The following is a 20,100-nucleotide window of genomic DNA, read 5'->3' on the forward strand; positions in this document are numbered from 1 at the left end:
ATTGGTTGATATCTCACAATTGATGATTGGTTTATTACCAATGAGCAATCATCTAAAAAAAATTGGTTAGCGACATTTTTTCAGATTTTCCAATTCAGGTTGTTATTACAGATAAGTATAACATGATGCAACTTGCTACTTTAAAGTGATGACGAAATTTCCTGTACATAAACTTCCTGGAGTCTTCAAGAAATATTCAGTCATGACTTTTCTGTAAGTGGAGTTAGTTTTCTGAGAATTAAACACGTTTTCTGGCCCTGACAACTTCTAAGATATGTTCCATCGTCAAGTGTTTCAAACACTAAAACAGTAGTTCCAAAATCATTTGTGTTCGATTATGAGAAAATGTGATCGATTGCTTGGTCGTTTATTCACTCCGACCGATCTTCGATTGTTTCAATTAATCGGAACACCACTAATACTGTGTCTCTAACCCGGCTCATAACAAAAAGGGTAAACTAATCCTGGGAAACTGGAACAGAGATGGATGCAAGGATAGGCTCAGTGCTACCTATTGATCCCCCTTGTCACCTCAGGATATCTCTTGTTCCAACTATAATTCTCTCCCCCTACTTGAAGACAAAACATTGCCATCATAAGCTCTATGTAGCATATGTATATCAATGAAATAACAGCTAATCCCAATTTGTAAGCATATATTCCAAGAATGTGTCCGTATAAATTTTATCCAAGTGTGTACGTAAATTGTATGTTGTAATCCTATGCCATGTCAACTGTCACCATCAACTGTCACTACTGGCACTCACTTATTTGGGCGCTGCCACTGTGAAGAGCGTGAGGTGTGATTCACGTAGTAGGTCCTGCCATTGGCATCCATCCTCTCGGCCCATCCTGTCGGCAGGCTTGAACTGCTGAAATTCCCATTATCAGAACTTTAGTAAAAATAATACATACAAACCTCTGCTGCTTACCATGACATTTACTGGAAGTATTGCAATATCAGCAGCTATGTGTGCTCGGACACAATGTGCACTTGTGTGACTGAGCGAGGTGGATTTAATGTCGCTTTGAATGGTGCAGCTCCCTGGACAAGCAGTGACACACCAATTGTTTTACCTTAGACCAACTGGTTACTCAATACTCCATTACTGGAACATGTGTATCACATTTATTGCATGCACGTTTATTCTGACTAAGGAAAATGTCTCCTGAACAACAAAAAGGACCATCACCTTCTACTTCCTCTTTCTTGGTTAAGTGTTCGTTTGTCACGCTACACACTCATGTTTAATATGTTTTGAAGCACATATTTGGTGTCCCACTGTATGCTTGAACAATGCTTATAATGTAATTAAATCCAACCCACCCACAAAAGGAGTCAACACAAACATACTACAGTGTCTGTATGCATATTGTTTTACCTTGGTGAGGGTCTTTCCCAGTGCGTGGTCCTGTCATTGTGATTGATGTAGTACTTCCTGCCCTGGGGGTCCCTCCTCTCCTCCCAGCCTGGGGGCAAGGGCTCCAGGTTCTCTCCATGGGCAGATGCTGTCGCACCCACGGTGGTGGGGCCCGATGCCCCTGCTTCATTGATGGCTGTCTCCATGTCCACCAGCTCCCAGCCAGGCTGTGCAAGAAATGCCATTCATATATTCAAGTACAAATCCAGCCATGTTTGTTTCTCCAAAAGTGTCTGGTAAAATGAATTCTTGTTTATTTAAGTACAAACATAGCTGAGGAAGTGTGGAGGAAGTGTGCAGGAACTTGCAAATACTCAGCATATAATTTAAAATGACACACGTGGATAACATAATGGTCAGATTTCAATCATAAAAGCCTAAACAAATAGTATTGAGATCTGTGAAAATCCCCATGAACAACTTTCTCTTCAAACATCAGACACTCAATAATACTTGAAAATACATTTGCTGACTGCTGTTATTGTTTTTATTAGTAGTGAAATATGCCGAAATGAAAGAACTTACACTAACCTCGTTGGTGGTTTGCCCTGACGCCTCGTCATCAGCATTGCTGTCACCTTCGGTGGCAACATACGCCAAGTACAACATCAGGTGCCCTCTCACCCGGGAGCGGATACTGCAAGCAGTAAAACTGGCTAGATCAAGGTTATATGTGATGCAACCTGACTCACCACTACTCTTTACTCAAGAAGTAATACACCTCATCTCCTCACTGTTATTTTCTCAAAACAAAATGGCGACTAGCCTGAATACTATTCACTATGTAATGCTACCAGTCTCACACATTTCTTTCACAGATGTAACACAATGTAACTAGTCCGACAACTGCTCTTTACTAAATTCACTTCAATTCAAATTAGGAAAAATGGTTGGATTCTTAATGCCTAAATAAACATGGTTTCCTCTCATCCAGCCTCCTGACCAATCTACTATCTAGATACTGCAAGTATCATAAAATCGATATCACCATTAACTTCCACAGTGTGACAATGCGTGGCTTACCTTCTTGGTCTGAGCATGAAGCTCTTGACGCCAATATCACGTCCTGCCCTTTCTGTGGCCACACCCGTGTGACTGAGTGGGATCTCCACAAGACCAAGGAAGTCATCCCTCGTCTGGAACATCACAGCTTAAATCTGCACTGAACTTCCCAGGGAAATGCAGGTTACATAATAAAGGATCTCTTTCTTAGTAATTTTTATGTCCACATTATAAAACTAAGCACCTCATACTAATAGAAGTTTTGTTTAAAAGACACTTTGAACAACAGTCAGGACAATGTGATGCAGGTCTTTGACAAAAACAGGAATCCCAGACATGCGAGTAATGAAAGCCCTCTGTGTTTTGGATGCAATACTGAGATATCCTACAACAGCTGTGGCAATGTAACCCAGTGAGTTGCTGGTTTCCCTACTACAGCTGTGGCTGGTTTCTCTACTACAGATGTGTCAATGTAACCCAGTGAGTTGCTGGTTTACCTACTACAGCTGTGGCAATGTAACCCAGTGAGTTGTTGGTTTCCCTACTACAGCTGTGGCAATGTAACCCAGTGAGTTGTTGGTTTCCCTACTACAGCTGTGGCAATGTAACCCAGTGAGTTGTTGGTTTCCCTACTACAGCTGTGGCAATGTAACCCAGTGAGTTGCTGGTTTCCCTACTACAGCTGTGGCAATGTAACCCAGTGAGTTGCTGGTTTCCCTACTACAGCTGTGGCAATGTAACCCAGTGAGTTGTTGGTTTCCCTACTACAGCTGTGGCAATGTAACCCAGTGAGTTGTTGGTTTCCCCTACTACAGCTGTGGCAATGTAACCCAGTGAGTTGTTGGTTTCCCTACTACAGCTGTGGCAATGTAACCCAGTGAGTTGTTGGTTTCCCTACTACAGCTGTGGCAATGTAACCCAGTGAGTTGTTGGTTTCCCTACTACAGCTGTGGCAATGTAACCCAGTGAGTTGCTGGTTTCCCTACTACAGCTGTGGCAATGTAACCCAGTGAGTTGTTGGTTTCCCTACTACAGCTGTGGCAATGTAACCCAGTGAGTTGCCAGTTTCCCTACTACAGCTGTGGCAATGTAACCCAGTGAGTTGTTGGTTTCCCTACTACAGCTGTGGCAATGTAACCCAGTGAGTTGCCAGTTTCCCTACTACAGCTGTGGCAATGTAACTCAGTTAGTTGTTGGTTTCCCTGGCTACTTACCACTCGGTTGGAATCAAACACCTCCAGCAGGACCACATTGTCTCGAGGGTTAACCTGAAGTAGTAGACAAGCAAATATTCAACACAGGAAGGACAAAAGATCACATTTTGAAGACTGAGACTGAATTGGGTTCAAAACCAGTTTGAACTCATGAAAATGACACGTATCGTAGCCATTTACACGTACAAGCGGTTGAGTGTGACAGACAAAGAATCATAATGAGGGAATCTAGGATTCAAACCTCTCAACAGATCTTTCCACAGCAACAATCCTTCGAACAACAATGAAATGCAGAATCTACTCGGCCATCCACTATTGATACGATACATCTATATTAAAATTTTATGTTTGTGTAAGTCCTCTATTTGACTGCATTTTAACAGACTGAGAAATTACTTTCTTACACCAATGAGGTAAAATCCTTCATTCTTGTCTTAAAAGTCAAAGAACATTAACATGAGCCAATAATGAGACAGGTTGGATGGGTCTGGTGTTTTAACATGCAAATGGTTGCATTTACAAGCAGAGTTTTGAGGCTTTGCTAAAAAATGAGACCAAATTCAAAGTGTGAGACAAAATAAGTAAAAGTTTCATTTGTCCAAACATCTTTAGGTAAGTGAAAATTAAATGAGATGGGATATACAGCAGACTTACCCGGAACACAAATTCCTCTTGCCATTTTGGATTCAGTGTCTGCAAATAAAAACAACATATTACTTGACTGGACCATATACTCCTTGTTCTGTGAGGCAGCTAGTAAGTATTACTTGCCCTGGGACTTAAGCTTTCTTGTAACTGATGAGCAACAACATGACAATTCTTCCACAGAGAGGTGTGGAATTCTGTAATATGTCACAATTAAAATTCATTTCACTGTTCTCACATCAATATGGTTCCATGATACTGTATTAAGTGTAAAACCTTAAAATAAAATAAAAAATCACAACAAAATTCATGAGACTTAAAGATCACATATACTCTAAGGGGGTACAAATACATAAATCACTAATTGGCATTTTTATAAATGAAACCCTGTCATTAAAACTACTCATTTCGATCACGGTTACGGTTAATTTCTTCAACCTAAACAGTGCGACATTAAGAAGGGTGGATGCCCATCAGAAGCAGTTATTTGAAAATATCCCCGGTAGTTCTTGTCTGATTGTAATAAAGTATCAAAGCAGTGTGGGCTTTTTCAAGTTTTCTTATGCCTGGATGGTATAATGACTGATCCAAATTGATCCCATTTCTGTGATTTTTTTACCTCGATATGTAATCATGTCATGTAAAAATATGACGTCTATTACGTATGATATTAAAAATTGACATTTGATTTATTTGAATCCGTAAACTAAACAACCCTACTTTGCCATTGCTAGAAGAATCTGAAAATTTACTTTGGTAAATAGGTACATACAGTTTTAGCACACAGAAAATGCTTATATGTATTACTTATGCAACAATGAAGTTCTGTTTGTATTCTCAAAACAGTGTCGGCCAATAAGTTTTAACATGCAATTACAATTGCATGCAATACAGCATTTAATACTCCCTTGTAACCCGTGTTAGGTGGTATAAACCTACACATGTTATTTGTCATCATTCCCTTGATGGTCAGTTAATGAAATTATAACAGGTATAATTAGTGGTAACACCACTTAGATGACCAATGAGACTTGGGTGACCAATGAGACTATACACCAATGTGAAATACCTGAAACGATACGTCACCTTTTCGTATATTAGACTGTTAAAAGACACATCACTTCGAACAGCTGCAGATGAAAGGCATATCACTTGTTTTTGTGGATATTGATGGATACATTCCTCGAACAAGGTAATAGCCTGACATTGTTCCTATAACTTTAATGTGTTTTAATTTTAATACTTGCATTTTGTTTTTATTCATTTGTCGTAGCATTCAACAGAATCATTGTTTTTGCCGTGAAGTGTAATGAGACAGACAACATACACTAGGGCGTGTGTGTGCGAATTATGATTCACATTGGCAAACTATAAAATGTCTCGATATTACAGTCCTCTTATAAATTCACTATAAGTATCAGCAGATCATCTGCTTTTTATTTAGTTTAAAAATTCATACAAGTATGATAATAAACTAATTAGGATTATAAGACCAAATATAAAGACGTACATTGACTAGTATCTACATTACATACTGGTGAGTGGTCGTTAACCATGTGCATGTAGCAAGAATTTATCGCGCAGTATTGTGACTTCGACCCCCACCTCGCTTCCATGGAAGGAATCGGTATGTTATAAGTTGTGTCATGCAAAATCCTTTTGGTAATGATTCAAATACATATTTAACTATGAGTAGAAAGTAGTGATAAATGCTATTTAGGTTTGTTTTCACTGAGTTACGAAATCAAAACTCTTTCTACTGGTAGTAAAATATGTATTTGATTGATGGCCAATAGGATTTTGCATGAAATAGCTTATAACATAACAATTTCTCTCGTGGGAAGCGAGGTGGGTGTCAATATAATACTACTTAGGTAAACAGTATTATTGTCACTTCGACCACAACCTCGCTTCCGAGGAAGAAATCGTTATGTTAAAAGCTGTGTCATGGAAAATCTTTATGGCCATCAATCATATACATATTTTACAACTAGTAAGTAGTTTTGATTCTTTAACTTCCGTGAAGCGATCTGAACACAAGTAAGATATCGTTTCAGGCTTCCACAACGCTCGCTCCGCACTCACAAACATAACCCATTTAGCACGAACTGCGGGGTCCGGTGGAAATCTGTGCATAGCGACACCATCGCCCGACCCCTAGGAGCAATTGACGACAATGCAATGATTCGGCATGTCTTCGTTGATGTCGAGAAATCATAAAAATGACGAGCTTGCTACACACTTTCTATACAACTAACCGAAAATCCTTCCTCATATGATGTCACTGTAGTGCTCTGGCGACAGAGTTACGTATCCTGCCTGTGGTTTCGTTGGCGGGCGAGAGTGAAGCAGGCGACTTTTTGGCAACTTCTAATCGCTCGGTATTAATTAACCACAAGTGTTTTAAGAATGAATTTGGTGTTCCGCATAAGACTAACCACAAATCTTTCATATGTAATAGTTAAAAGAGTACAAAAAACAAAGTTTATTTATTCTTTAATATAAAGTAATCCACTCATTTACTAACCTGAGTCAACAACTGTTTTACAGATTCCTTATGACATAACTAGTGCTAAAGATAACATCAGGCCATTGACAACAGCTTGATCTTTGAACACTAAAACACTTGAGTTATGGATGATTGACAACGAAGATGACTGACGACACAGATTACCTCTCCAGCTAAAGTATTTCCCCTCCATCAGTTCTACAGTAACAGCCTGACCCATATACACATGGCTTATGTAACTTTCCCCTCTAACACCTCTCACAGTACTCAGTTTATTTAGTAAACTGGGTCACACTGTTGTACGTAGGTCACAGTGATAATGCAGACAAGGTGTATGAGAGACCCGAGAGCTGCCTGCCTGACACTTATACGACAGTTTCATGTAGCAAACACCTATGTGAACTCATTGAATAGATACATGTAGTTTTGAGAGACAAGCCACACCCTCTCACTTGCACAATACGACTGACTGTGAAAGCAGGAGTGTAACGTCTGTTGTAACATATGTGATACTATATGGATCAATATCTCTCGAAATAAGTACTGTTTCACTCATTACTTTTGAAGATTGAGCAAGCTTAGTTTGATGTAGCTCTGAACAGTATTTCATTACATATGACATATCTCTACACACCACGGGTTCCCCGACCCCAAGGGTACAACTCTGCACAGCAAATTGACACTGTAGGCAATGGTGACAACAGTCCATTTGGGTTCAAATGAGAACGATGAATGATTAAGTAACTTGAAAAAGTGATAAGTGCACAACACATAAATAAGATACATGGTCCTGAAGCTTCTGTACCCAACAGTATCTGAAATTTGACATTTTATGAAAAAGCTGTTTAAGAAACTATCATGTATTATTGTTCTATTTTCACACATCACACCGAGGGGTGACAAACGGCTGATGGAACAGCACCAGCACACACTTCAGGTGTAACTCAGCACAGCCAGGTTTGTTCCACCGGCCGTTTGTCACCCCTCAGTTACATCAGGTAATTCTGATTCAGTTTTCAATACAAAGTGTAAACAGTAAAACACTGTTTGTATGAAAAGGAACTCCTTGTTTACAATGTATCACATTGGCAACTTGATATTGTTGACAAAGTAGGTTTTCAGGCCCAGCAGGTATTCAGGGTCAAAACATGCCCTAGCCGAACCGACAGTCTAAGGTGTATGAAGCGACTAAGGTGGTCAGGTTCAGGGTCCAGGCTAGTGTTGGGAATTGGTTTAAATCTCATAATTAATGATTGGTTCATCACAACCAATCAATCATCGAAAATAATTGGTTAGCATCATTTATCAAATCTTCATGACTGTGTTTGTTTATGCACAAAAAAATCTAGAACAAGCATTGTCACTAAGGTGACATAATCCCCACCACAAATGATCAAATCAAACTTATAAAGTAATGAAAGCTTAAGATGAAGTTAAATGTCAACAAAAACATGACTAATCAACCTCTCTTGATATCTTGCTCTTTAGTTGTTCAAACACACACATATTTTCAAGACTGAATTTGACCTTGACATAAATGTCATAGTGTATGAAATATGCAAAACAAGTACTAAAGAAATTGCTTATTGAAAAACATTCAAGAGAAGTCTTAAAAGTCTATGAAGAAAATCCAGTGAACTGTTCTTAAAATATCTTGCTGACAATTCAGGTTAACATGCTGAATCCTTCAAAGTGTCGTCGTGACCCTAAAAATTATGTGAAGGTCACCAAAATTGACTGGGCCCTGGGCCTTTCCTAGATAAAGCTTGGTGTCAAATACGAGGAAATTCCAGAGAATATGTTTTGCGATATCTTGCTGACTATCTTAACATGCAATTTAACATGCTGAAATCTTCAAAGTGTCTCTGTGACCTTGAAAATTAAGTGAAGGTCACCAAAATCGACTGGGCCCTGCGCCTTCCCTAGATAAAGCTTGGTATTGAATATGAAGAAAATCCAGAGAACGGTTCTTGATATAGCTTAACATGCAGGTAAAATGTTAAAGTCCCCTTGTGACCTTGAAATGAAGATCAAGGTCACCAAACCTGAGTTGGACCTTTCTTATACTGTGATGAAACTAGGTACCAAATATGAAAATAATCTAGAGAACGCTTCTTAAGATATTCCAATTCGTACGAACGGACGGACGGAGCCCAATACTATATCCCCCGCTTCGCGCTAAACGCGTGGCGGGGGATAAACAAACATGTAGTTCTTTGGGGTTGTTTTTGCAAATTGTACAAATGCATTTGCAAATTACACATCTTTACAGGATGACTAGTATGTTAGGAACATAAATTTCCAGGAATCTTTAAGATAAATTCAATCAGAACTTAGAACGAGCTTGCAGCGCTTATGAAATGTTACATACAAAACCAAACCCTGTGAAAAAATATTGTTAATGCAAACAAGTGTTCCAGAATTGTTTGGGTTTGATTATGAGAAAACATGATCGATTGCTTGGTCGTTGAGTCATTGCGACCAATCATTGATTATTTCAATTAATCGGACCACCACAAGTCCGGGTTGATTGTTTATTAAAAGGTGGTATGTGGTCATTACATGTGTATCACAGGTTTGTCTGGCCCAGACCATATCAAATACAGATCACCTACTTACAGGGGACTATGCTGAGTCAGCGTTAGACAACAAACGATAACCAGCACAGAGGGATGCATCTGGATTTGGCCACTTTACAGCTAAACACACTGGTACCAAGATTCCATATACTCTTGGACACAGAGGACGCCAACTGACATCTGGATAAGGAACACCAGCAAACAGCTTCCACGCCTCAACTTTATACCAAAATGTGTGTACAAACCACACATAAATAACAAAACTGACTCAAAAATATTTCTTTGTAAGGAAGGACTGCATGATTCACAAGAAAGTAATCACATACTGTCCTAGCTTCCTTACTTATTTACTGGACCCATGAAGATCCGGGTAAGAATTGGTCTTCAGCAACCCACGCTTGTCGTAAGAGGCGGCTAACGGGATCAGGTGGTCGGACTCGCTGACTTGGCTGACACATGTCATCGGTTCCCAATTGCGTAGATCGATGCTCATGCCGTTGATCACTGGATTGTCTGGTCCAGACTCGATTATTTACAGACCGCCACCACATAGCTGGAATATTGCTGTGTGCGGTGTTATACCATAAACAATCCAATCTTGTTTACTGATTCTGTGATATTATATGAAAATCAAAATGGTTTCAAGCTGCTTTCAGTTACCACTGGTCACCTCTTTGCTGTCCCTTTTCCAACACTTTTGTGCTGCCTTTGATCATTTGCTGTCATGATGTGCAGCAAGTTGGGAATGTAATGTATCCTTATATCCCATCTTTATATATCCACAGTTTTATATTCCTCAAGCATTAGAAATCAAAATGCAACATGCACACTCCAAATATATAAGAGAGTGAGAGTGAGATAAAGAGTAGTAGTTTGCCAAATTATTCCAAACCTCCCAAGGTACTTATCAATTGCATTTTAAAAGCGTTCATCATTGATTACACCAATAATTGTGTCAAAATAAGCACCCCCCAGAAAAAAAGAAAGAAATATTCTCGCTTTTATCAAGCGTTCCACTTAGACAGTCTGAGCAATTCTGCAACATTTAAAAAGCCTCCGATAAGGTTACCAAACGAAATCTCAATCTCTTGTAGTTTCACTACAATTCAATTGATGCCTGATCATGAATATCTACAGCTTGTCAGTTTTCAAATGTATTCTGTTTCGTCTGTCTACTTAGCACACATAATATGCCTATTCATATGTGTCCTGATTAAAGCAGGATCAAGCATGCAAGGCGATTTGTAAATCTCCCATATTTCGGTGCTTATTGATTGATGCAGCTGTTGTGAGGTTGCCACACACTGCTTCAGTCTGCTCTGCAACGGCCTAAATCAGTGCATATCAGCTCACATTAAAGATGGTTTATCTTCCACAATCAGCCGGCCAAAACAGCTACACAAGCAGCCCCTTTCTTGCTGCCTACAGTTGGGCCTTTCAGAGAGAGAGAGAGAGAGAGAGAGAGAGAGAGAGAGAGAGAGACAGAGAGAGAGAGAGAGTGAGTGAGTGAGTGAGTGAGTGAGTGAGTGAGTGAGTGAGTGAGTGAGTGAGTGAGTGAGTGAGAGTGAGCAAGACAATTTTCAAGTTGTAACCTTGTATGTCAGGTTAATCTTGCCTGGGGCTTTAAGAAAATGTGATTAATATTCTGAACCATTTCAGATAATCCTGTTAATTAAGGGACAATATTGATGCCCATAACTAAAATCCACGCAGTAATGCTGTAAACATTTCAGTGTAGTCAATCAGCTTTCTCAGCCTCATGGGGGCTATAAAGACCAGCTGATTTCTACTGGGAATCAAGGGAATCACATCCGTTATGTAATGCCCTTCAACGTTTGAGACCAGGATCACTTCCAGCTTTCCGCCCACATCAAGCTATTTCAACTGAATACTGTTCAAACCCAAGTAAACTCAACTGATAAAACACGTGAAATTTGGATTTAAAAAACCAAACCAAACATGTTGGCATACCAGCAAGCACTCTGGTTTTCCGACATTATATAACATGTGACCTGATTTAAAGAAAAGAGCTGGCATCTCACAGTGGCCCAGAAAGATATCTTATCGGCACGGCCTTTGTTTCCAATGACAAATATTCTCCGGGTGTTATTGGCATACACACCTGGGACAGTGGTGGGGACTGAGGGAAAGAGGTGGGATAGGGGACTGGGTGTGGGGTTGGGGGCAGTGGTGGGGAGTGAGGGAAAGAGGTGGGATAGGGAACTGGGTGTGGGGTTGGGGGCAGTGGTGGGGACAAAGGGAAAAGGGTTGGCTAGATGACTGAGCTGGGGAGGTAGTGAGATATTAATGTGGGTTAAGGAGCAGCAGCGGTACTTTGACAGAATTTTGAAGGCTTCGAGATAGTGGTGGGGCAAAGGGACAGTGACTGTGGCTCTATGAGACAGGGATGAGGTCTATGACTAGTATGAGACAGGGATAAGGGCCAGGAGACAGGGACGAGGGCCGGGAGACGGGCACAAGGGCCGGGAGACAGGGACGAGGGCCGGGAGACAGGTACGAGAGCCGGGAGACGGGCACAAGGGCCGGGAGACAGGCACAAGGGCCGGGAGACAGGCACAAGGGCCGGGAGACAGGCACAAGGGCCGGGAGACAGGCACAAGGGCCGGGAGACAGGCACAAGGGCGGGGAGACAGGGACGAGGGCCGGGAGACAGGTACGAGAGCCGGGAGACGGGCACAATGGCCGGGAGACGGGCACAATGGGCGGGAGAGGGCACAAGGGCCAGGAGACGGGCACAAGGGCCAGGGAGACAGGGACGAGGGCCGACAGAGATGGGCAAAGGGCCGAGGAGACAGGAGACAGGGACCAGGAGACAGGGATGAGGGCCGGGATACAGGGACGAGGGCCAGGAGACAGGGACCAGGAGACAGGGGCGAGGAACAGGGAGACAGGGATGAGGGCCAGGAGACAGGGACGAGAGCCGGGAGACAGGGACGAGGGCTGACGAGGGCCAGGAGACTGGGACGAGAGCCGGGAGACAGGGACGAGGGCCGGGAGACAGGGACGAGGGCTGACAAGGGCCAGGAGACAGGGACGAGGGCCGGGAGACAGGGATGAGGGCCGGAAGACAGGGACGAGAGCCGGGAGACAGGGATGAGGGCTGGGATACAGGGACGAGGGCCAGGAGACAGGGATGAGGGCCAGGAAACAAGGATGAGGTCTAGGAGACAGGAATGAGGTCTAGGAGACAAGGATGAGGTCTAAGAGACAAGGATGAGGTCTAGGAGACAGGGATGAGGTCTTGGAAACAGGGATGAGGGCTTGGAGGCAGGGATGAGGTCTAGGAGACAAGGATGAGGTCTAGGAGACAAGGATGAGGTCTAGGAGACAGGGATGAGGTCTAGGAGACAAGTATGAGGTCTAGGAGACAGGGATGAGGTCTTGGAAACAGGGATTAGGGCTTGGAGACAGGGATGATGGCAAGGGACGGTGGTGTGGAGTTGGGGACAGTGGTTCGGACAGGAAACTGAGACAAGGACTGGGGACAGCGGTGGTAGGGCTAGGGGATGGTGGAACACTGACTTGGAACTTGGCACAGTCACAGAAAAACAACATCTTCTGCTAATTCGAATTAAATTATGTTGATCAATCTGACGGTTGATGATTACCCTCATTACAACTGACACTATTTCATACATGACGCTAATTACATGTACATGTCTCTTCATGGCATCAGATTCTGGTCATTACAACTGACACTGTTTCACACATGACGCTAATTACATGTACATGTCTCTTCATGGGCATCAGATTCTGGTCATTACAACTGACACTGTTCAAGGTCAAACTTTTACAGCCTCTGAAGCAAGTTTTAATACTGATCCAACAATATATAAAGGTGTCAGGAACTGCAACCACTGACCAATAGTTATTTTTAGATATACATAGTACATGACTTAACAAATGCCTTAACATGGTGGGAAAATAACAGCATTGAGGTGTTATAACAATGTTAAATGAAAGTTTGATAATTTTGTGAATGTGCAGTTAGTAGCCCTTTATTTACATATGCTTCTCACATGGCAATAACTCAATAATCTCAGTTGACATATCTGGCAATATTTGTAACATTGTAACACTGGCACATGCAGTATTGTTTGGGAGGTATTCAATATCATACAACAAAACATGAAGCAACAGCATTTATCATCATAAGATTCTCTCAACAAATGAGTGGAAGTGATTTACTGTTAACAGCCAACAACGTGAGATGTGAGCATCACGCATACTGGCACCAGGTACTGGGTTCGCCTGACAGGGTCGATTCAATAGCCAGTACACACTAATGTATAATACTTTCCATCAACACTCACGTTACTGGAATAATCATTTGTAACCATGGCAACAAAACAGGATCTACATCTTAACTACACATCACAGTAGTTTCTGTTTCAGCACATTATTCCCTGGCTTCAGTCCAGATATAATTGCTATTTCAAGGTTTTCTTGCCCACTGTAATGATTAATGAATTAAAAGGGATAAAATATATTGTCACTGTCAATGTTTATCCTGCCTTAACATACAAAACATTCTGTAGATCAACTTGGTAAACTAACACACAGTAACACAGCTTGTGCTGACCCTGACAAATTACAACATATCCCGAATGGGAGGGAAATATATTAGAATAGTTAGACAATAACTAACCAATGACGGGGAAAGACAGATGATATTTCCCGAGTTATATTAATTACATAATCAACATCACGAGGGAAAGATAATCTGTCATTCCCCGTCACAAGTTGGTTATTGTTTTTATTAACCATATCCGTTTTCAATCTAAAAAACGCTAAAATGAAAACAGCAGTTGATCTGTGAGGAAACCTGTGATGTGGGGAATCCCCTTAGCCCTATGCATGTGTTGCGGACTCATTTCATTGGCTGGAATGAGCCAATAATCGTTCACCGGAGGGCATTACCTCCCTAGGGACTAACAGGGAAAACACTACCCTGTGTCCTCCTTCCCATATGGGTAATAAGTCCCTCTTTCCCCACAATGAAACTTTAATTGACTTGTTGTTTACTGACTGGAACATGTCAGAAATACACACTTTGTTGTAACTGCATTACTTGTCGTACAAGTTGTCTTATGCATCCCAAGTTTGGTTCTATTCTACAAGCTGGACAAAACACTCCACATATGATGGCCCATATATCCATGACATTGCTGCAACTATCAACAGAATATTGTCCTTCAAAACTAGAAAGTTTATCATTTGTAGGTGTGAAATAGAAGCATGAAACTTACCTTCTTAATAACCTTTGTCTGTTTTGTATCAATAAGACCATCCTCTCTGTCTCCTCTGAACAGTGACAAGCGCACATAGGGATCACTGAAACATACAAACATATATCACTGACAAAACCTTCCCTGCTATCCCTTCTAGACTGACTAAGTTTAGTTTTACGCCGCTTTTAGCAATATTCCAGCAATATCACGGCAGGGGGCACTAGAAATGGGCTTCACACATCGTGCCCATGTGGGGAATCAAACCCGGGTTGTCGGCATGACGAGCCAATGCTTTAACCACTAGGCTACCCCACCGCCCCTCTCCCTTCTAGAGGGAGACAAATGTATGTACTGATCGCTGAAACATACAAACATGGTCACAGACCTTGAAACAAATACATCACATCTTTTGTAACTCTATAATAGTTAGTGAGTCTAGATTACTGCAGTTACAGGGTGAGTCGCTGGGATCGTTTATAGGCTGTTTCATTACAATATCCTCAACAATTACATTTTTGTAAAATGTTCTCATTCAGAGACTAGATGTTAATCTATAGGATCCTGGAAGCTATGAGAAGGCAGGTGCTATCATACACTTGAGGTTTGTGTAACGTTATGTGTCCCATGTATCTGGATATACATGTTACTCTTGCATTGCCTGTTTCTCTCCAATTCCGACACATGACCTAATACAATGATACCTGTTCGAACTGGACATGTTCTTTAATACTAACACATGACTCAATGCAATTATACTTGTTTGATTTTGACATGATACCTGTTTGATCTCGACATGTTCATAAAAACTAAAACATGACTCAATGCAATGATGCTTGTTCGATCTTGACATGTTCGTAAAAATTAAAACATGACTCAATGCAATTATACCTGTTTGAACTGGACATGTTCTTTAATACTAACACATGACTTATCATACCTCTTCGATCTGGACATGTTCGTAAAAGCTAAGACATGACCATGGGGTGCTGAATGGAGGAGAGAGAGACTTGTTTGTTTGTTTTGGGTGCAGTATGTTATGTTAGGTACTTCTACAGCAATGACATGAGATTTTCTTTCGTAACCCTGCTTCAACTTAAATCTAACGTGCATCCATGCAAGGAAGCAGCTTTTCTGGAGCCCTGACGCAGCATTCAATTGTCTCCATGAACAACCGATGATGACACCTCCTATTATCTATGACCCTGGTTTGTTATAGTGAGATATCACATTTTGGATTGTTTCACAAAAGTAAAAACAATGTAACAATTGTCAGGAACTAGCCAATCAGCATGAAACAACAACTGGGACAATGCTCACTAAGCAGTGACACTATGTTCACGGACATTTATTCCCTCTTTGGTAATGCTTGGTACATGATATTATGCTTCTAAAACATGGAGGACACCAGATGCAAAGGACAGACAGTGGGAATAACATTCCTGCCAATCAGCTACAGAGGGTCCAAGCTTTTCAACATGCCAGCCTCTGAGAATTATACTTACTTTTCAGCTGCAAAATTGACAGAAACACACCCTGACCAACAACTTTCATTTGTTTGTTATTGATGATAGGTGCAACGACAAAATTGTTTCTGCAGATGCTCCTGGTGTATGTTGTACTTGCTACCCTGTCCCCCGGTTTACTCATTCCCATGTCCCCCTGCTTTACTCCTCATTCCCATGTCCCCCGCTTTACTCCTCATTCCCATGTCCCGTGCTTTACTCCTCATTCCCATGTCCCCCGCTTTACTCATTCCCATGTTCCCCTGCTTTACTCCTCATTCTAATGTCCCCCGCTTTACTCCTCATTCCCATGTCCCCCGCTTTACTTCTCATTCCCATGTCCCACGCTTTACTCCTCATTCCCATGTCCCCCGCTTTGCTCCTCATTCCCATGTCCCCCTACTTTACTCCTCATTCCCATGTTCCCCTGCTTTACTCCTCATTCCCATGTCCCCTTACTTTACTCCTCATTCCCATGTCCTCTGCCTTATTTCTCATTCCCATGTCCCCCTGCCTTACTCCTCATTCCCATGTCTCCTGCCTTACTCCTCATTCCCATGTCCCCCTGCTTTATTCCTCATTCCCATGTCCCCCTACTTTACTCCTCATTCCCATGTCCCCCTGCCTTACTCCTCATTCCCATGTCTCCTACCTTACTCCTCATTCCCATGTTCCCCTGCTTTACTCCTCATTCCCATGTCCCGCTACTGTAGTCCTCATTCCCATGTCTCCTGCCTTACTCCTCATTCCCATGTCCCCACTTTGCTCCTCATTCCCATGTCCCCTGCTTTACTTCTCATTCCCATGTCCCCCTGCTTTACTCCTCATTCCCATGTCTCCTGCCCTCATTCCCATGTCCCCCACTTTGCTCCTCATTCCCATGTCCCCCTGCTTTACTCCTCATTCCCATGTCCCCACTTTACTCCTCATTCCCATGTCCCCACTTTGCTCCTCATTCCCATGTCCCCCTACTTTACTCCTCATTCCCATGCCCCCCTGCTTTACTCCTCATTCCCATGTCTCCTGCCTTACTCCTCATTCCAATATCTCCTGCCTTACTCCTCATTCCCATGCCCCCCTGCTTTACTCCTCATTCCCATGTCTCCTGCCTTACTCCTCATTCCCATATCTCCTGCCTTACTCCTCATTCCCATGTCCCCCTGCTTTACTCCTCATTCCCATGTCTCCTGCCTTACTCCTCATTCCCATGTCCCCCTGCTATACTCCTCATTCCCATGCTCCCATGCTTTACTCCTCATTCCCATGTCCCCCTACTTTATTCCTCATTCCCACGTCCCCCTGCTTTACTCCTCATTCCCATGTCCCCCTGCTTTACTCCTCATTCCCATGTCCCCTGCCTTACTCCTCATTCCCATGTCCCCTGCTTTACTCCTCATTCCCATGCCAGCATATGCTGGCCTTCTGTGACCTATGCAAGATGCGGATGTCTGCAGGTAGATCCGGTATCTAACTTTGACTGGCTGACTATTCCAGGAATGTTTTGTTTTTATCATGTTTATCAGGGAACTTATTCAGGAACATTGAGGGTGTATAGAGAAAAAGCTATATGCCAGTGCACACCGCCCAACAAGGATTGACAATGAACATCAACAAGTGTGACCTGTCGATGTGCCAGCATACACAAGACTGTAAGTCAGCTCTTCCACCCACAGACACACAGGGGTGAAAGATGCACAATAATTTGTAATATTACTAATGAAACTGTAGAGGAAATGGCACAATTGTAATGAGTAAAGATATTTAATTAGCCACTGAAAAAATATCCAGAGGCCCCTCAATAATGTATTCATGTTAGCAAGGTGTACAATGTGTAAATACTCTCCATTCTGTATGTATTACATACAAAAAACAACTTGTCTTTCATGAAAACCTGTTTGATGTATCTGCAAGCAAGGTGCCCCAATATGTTTAAAAACAAACACATGATTTAAATTTAGCATTATCATCTGAAATCATTAATTGAAAGTAGTTACATATGGTTCAGCACAATCAGGAAAACATGGCATCATGGAGCAAATATATAAAAAAAACGGTTTTCATTTTGTATATGTATATTTTTGAATAACGTAAATTCATTTGTGACTGTATGTTGGTGTAACATGTGTGTATGACATTGCTGTGGGAATGAACCACAGACCTTCAACTTTTCAGGCAGACAGTCTATCCATGATACCATGAAGGCACCCCCAGTAAATGAGCGCGAGTTTTGTTTTACGCCGCTTTTAGCAATATTCCAGCAACATCACGGCAGGGGACACCAGAAATGGGCTTCACACATTGTGCCAATGTGGGGAATCGAACCCGGGTCTTCGGCGTGACGAGCCAACGCTTTACCCACTAGGCTACCCCAACCGCCCCCCCAGTAAATGAAGACAGACAGGCTTACTGATTGTCATATACTAATACCGGTACCTGTACATAATACAATACTCAAAATACTCACTAAAGTGTTTTGTCTGTTGACAATATGGAAGTCTCTTAGTTATTGGAAAGGAACCAAATTGCAATAAGGTAGGGATATCTAACACTGTTCACTAAGCTGAAAGTTGAAAATACAATCGTCACGGGGTTCTGGGAAAAAGTGTGACTTCTACAAAGTTTGAGAATCCAACAAAAAGAATTCTAAAAGCCAGTCCTCATGTTTTGAGAGATTTTTGCCTGGTCTGGGGACAAGACTAGACTTAAAGGTATACATAGAATCCAGCTCCCAGGCTGTTGGAAGTGACACACTGCTGGAAGTAGTATCTTACTTTCCCTAACAACAGATTGACTGAGATGTCATTTCTCAGTTTTCAAAAGTCACTGGCTGCCATGTGAGAACATTAAAGTAACCTATGTGTATCAGTAACTAATCGGTTGTATGATGTGCTGGTTCATTAGACTGAACAGTAGCATGTTAGAAACCATTGTGCCTTTGATATGTCAAAGTGACACAGACAACTTTGCGTGAAGTGAGATGAATGTTAAACATTTGGTAACATCACTAACAATGGATGTGTTGATGTCACATGTGTTCAATTGTCTGAATCTTCAGAGGATTTGTATGGTTAATCTGGATATTTAAGACGAACAAATAAGCAGGGATTTACAGGACGCGATTTCCTGCATCCTATACTCTTAAAAATTGACAATGGACGCAGGGGTGGAAATAACCCATTGCCCGACGTCCGAGTCCAGTGTTGTTTTCTGTCGGGCAAGCTAATTTGTATATCACGTTGTACTGGTGTCCAGTTGACTTTCCAATGTTAATTTTGTTGTTTATTTAAAAGATCAACAAGAAAATCAGCCGGTATAGTGGAAACATTATCAGGGCAAGTGATTTTACATGTACCACTGTACCGGAGTACACTAGCAATTTTAAAGTTATTTCCACCCCTGGGATGCAACAAAAGTTATTAGCGCATCTACGCGGATGCAGAAAACTGACTGACTGAGTTTGGTTTTACGCCGCTTTTAGCAATATTCCAGCGACATCACGGCGGGGGACACCAGAAGTGGGCTTCACACATTGTACCCATATGGGGATTCGAACCCGGGTCTTCGGCGTGACGAGCCAACGCTTTAACCACTAGGCTACCCCACCGCCCCAAAAGCCCATATCCTTTTTGTAAAAATTCCAGTCAAGTAACAATAAGTTATCACTGTGTTTGCTACTAGATGGGTTATGGTATCATTTGCAATTTAATTACTGTAACAATTAATGTGTTGATCATGATACAATAACAGTATTAATAATAACATTTAAGTGTCTTGGACCCCCATTTTGTAGTCCAGAACCTCTGATAATTAATAGTATGATTCCCAGGGACCCTCAAAAACAGGACTCAAGACAAATCCCTGAATAAGTTCAACACATCCATCTTGAGAGATGTGAGTACGAGACAAATACAGATGTTGCATTGCAATACTGCTGATTCCACACAGACAGAGTGAGTGAGTGAGTTCAGTTTTACGA

The 20,100-nt window shown here is 41.8% G+C and overlaps 1 protein-coding gene across 5 annotated transcripts in view; it reads right to left on the reverse strand.

The window, feature by feature from the left end:
- The window catches only part of LOC124253397 (E3 ubiquitin-protein ligase NEDD4-like), an 80,440-nt gene that overhangs the window by 14,628 nt on the left and 45,712 nt on the right, over positions 1-20,100 (reverse strand). For 3 of the 5 annotated variants that reach the window (XM_046687150.1, XM_046687152.1, XM_046687153.1), the window contains exons 3-9: positions 14,641-14,725; positions 4,292-4,330; positions 3,638-3,691; positions 2,445-2,557; positions 1,947-2,058; positions 1,383-1,588; positions 768-872 (exon numbers count right to left, since the gene is read on the reverse strand). In XM_046687150.1, the coding sequence (XP_046543106.1) occupies positions 768-872; positions 1,383-1,588; positions 1,947-2,058; positions 2,445-2,557; positions 3,638-3,691; positions 4,292-4,330; positions 14,641-14,725 (714 nt within the window). The remainder of the gene's footprint in view (positions 1-767; positions 873-1,382; positions 1,589-1,946; positions 2,059-2,444; positions 2,558-3,637; positions 3,692-4,291; positions 4,331-14,640; positions 14,726-20,100) is intronic. The other 2 variants (XM_046687151.1, XM_046687154.1) reach the window with 1 other exon arrangement.

The sequence above is a fragment of the Haliotis rubra genome, unplaced genomic scaffold, assembly GCF_003918875.1.
Source record: "Haliotis rubra isolate DU_JTF1 unplaced genomic scaffold, ASM391887v1 Scf54, whole genome shotgun sequence".
Classification (NCBI taxonomy): domain Eukaryota; kingdom Metazoa; phylum Mollusca; class Gastropoda; order Lepetellida; family Haliotidae; genus Haliotis; species Haliotis rubra.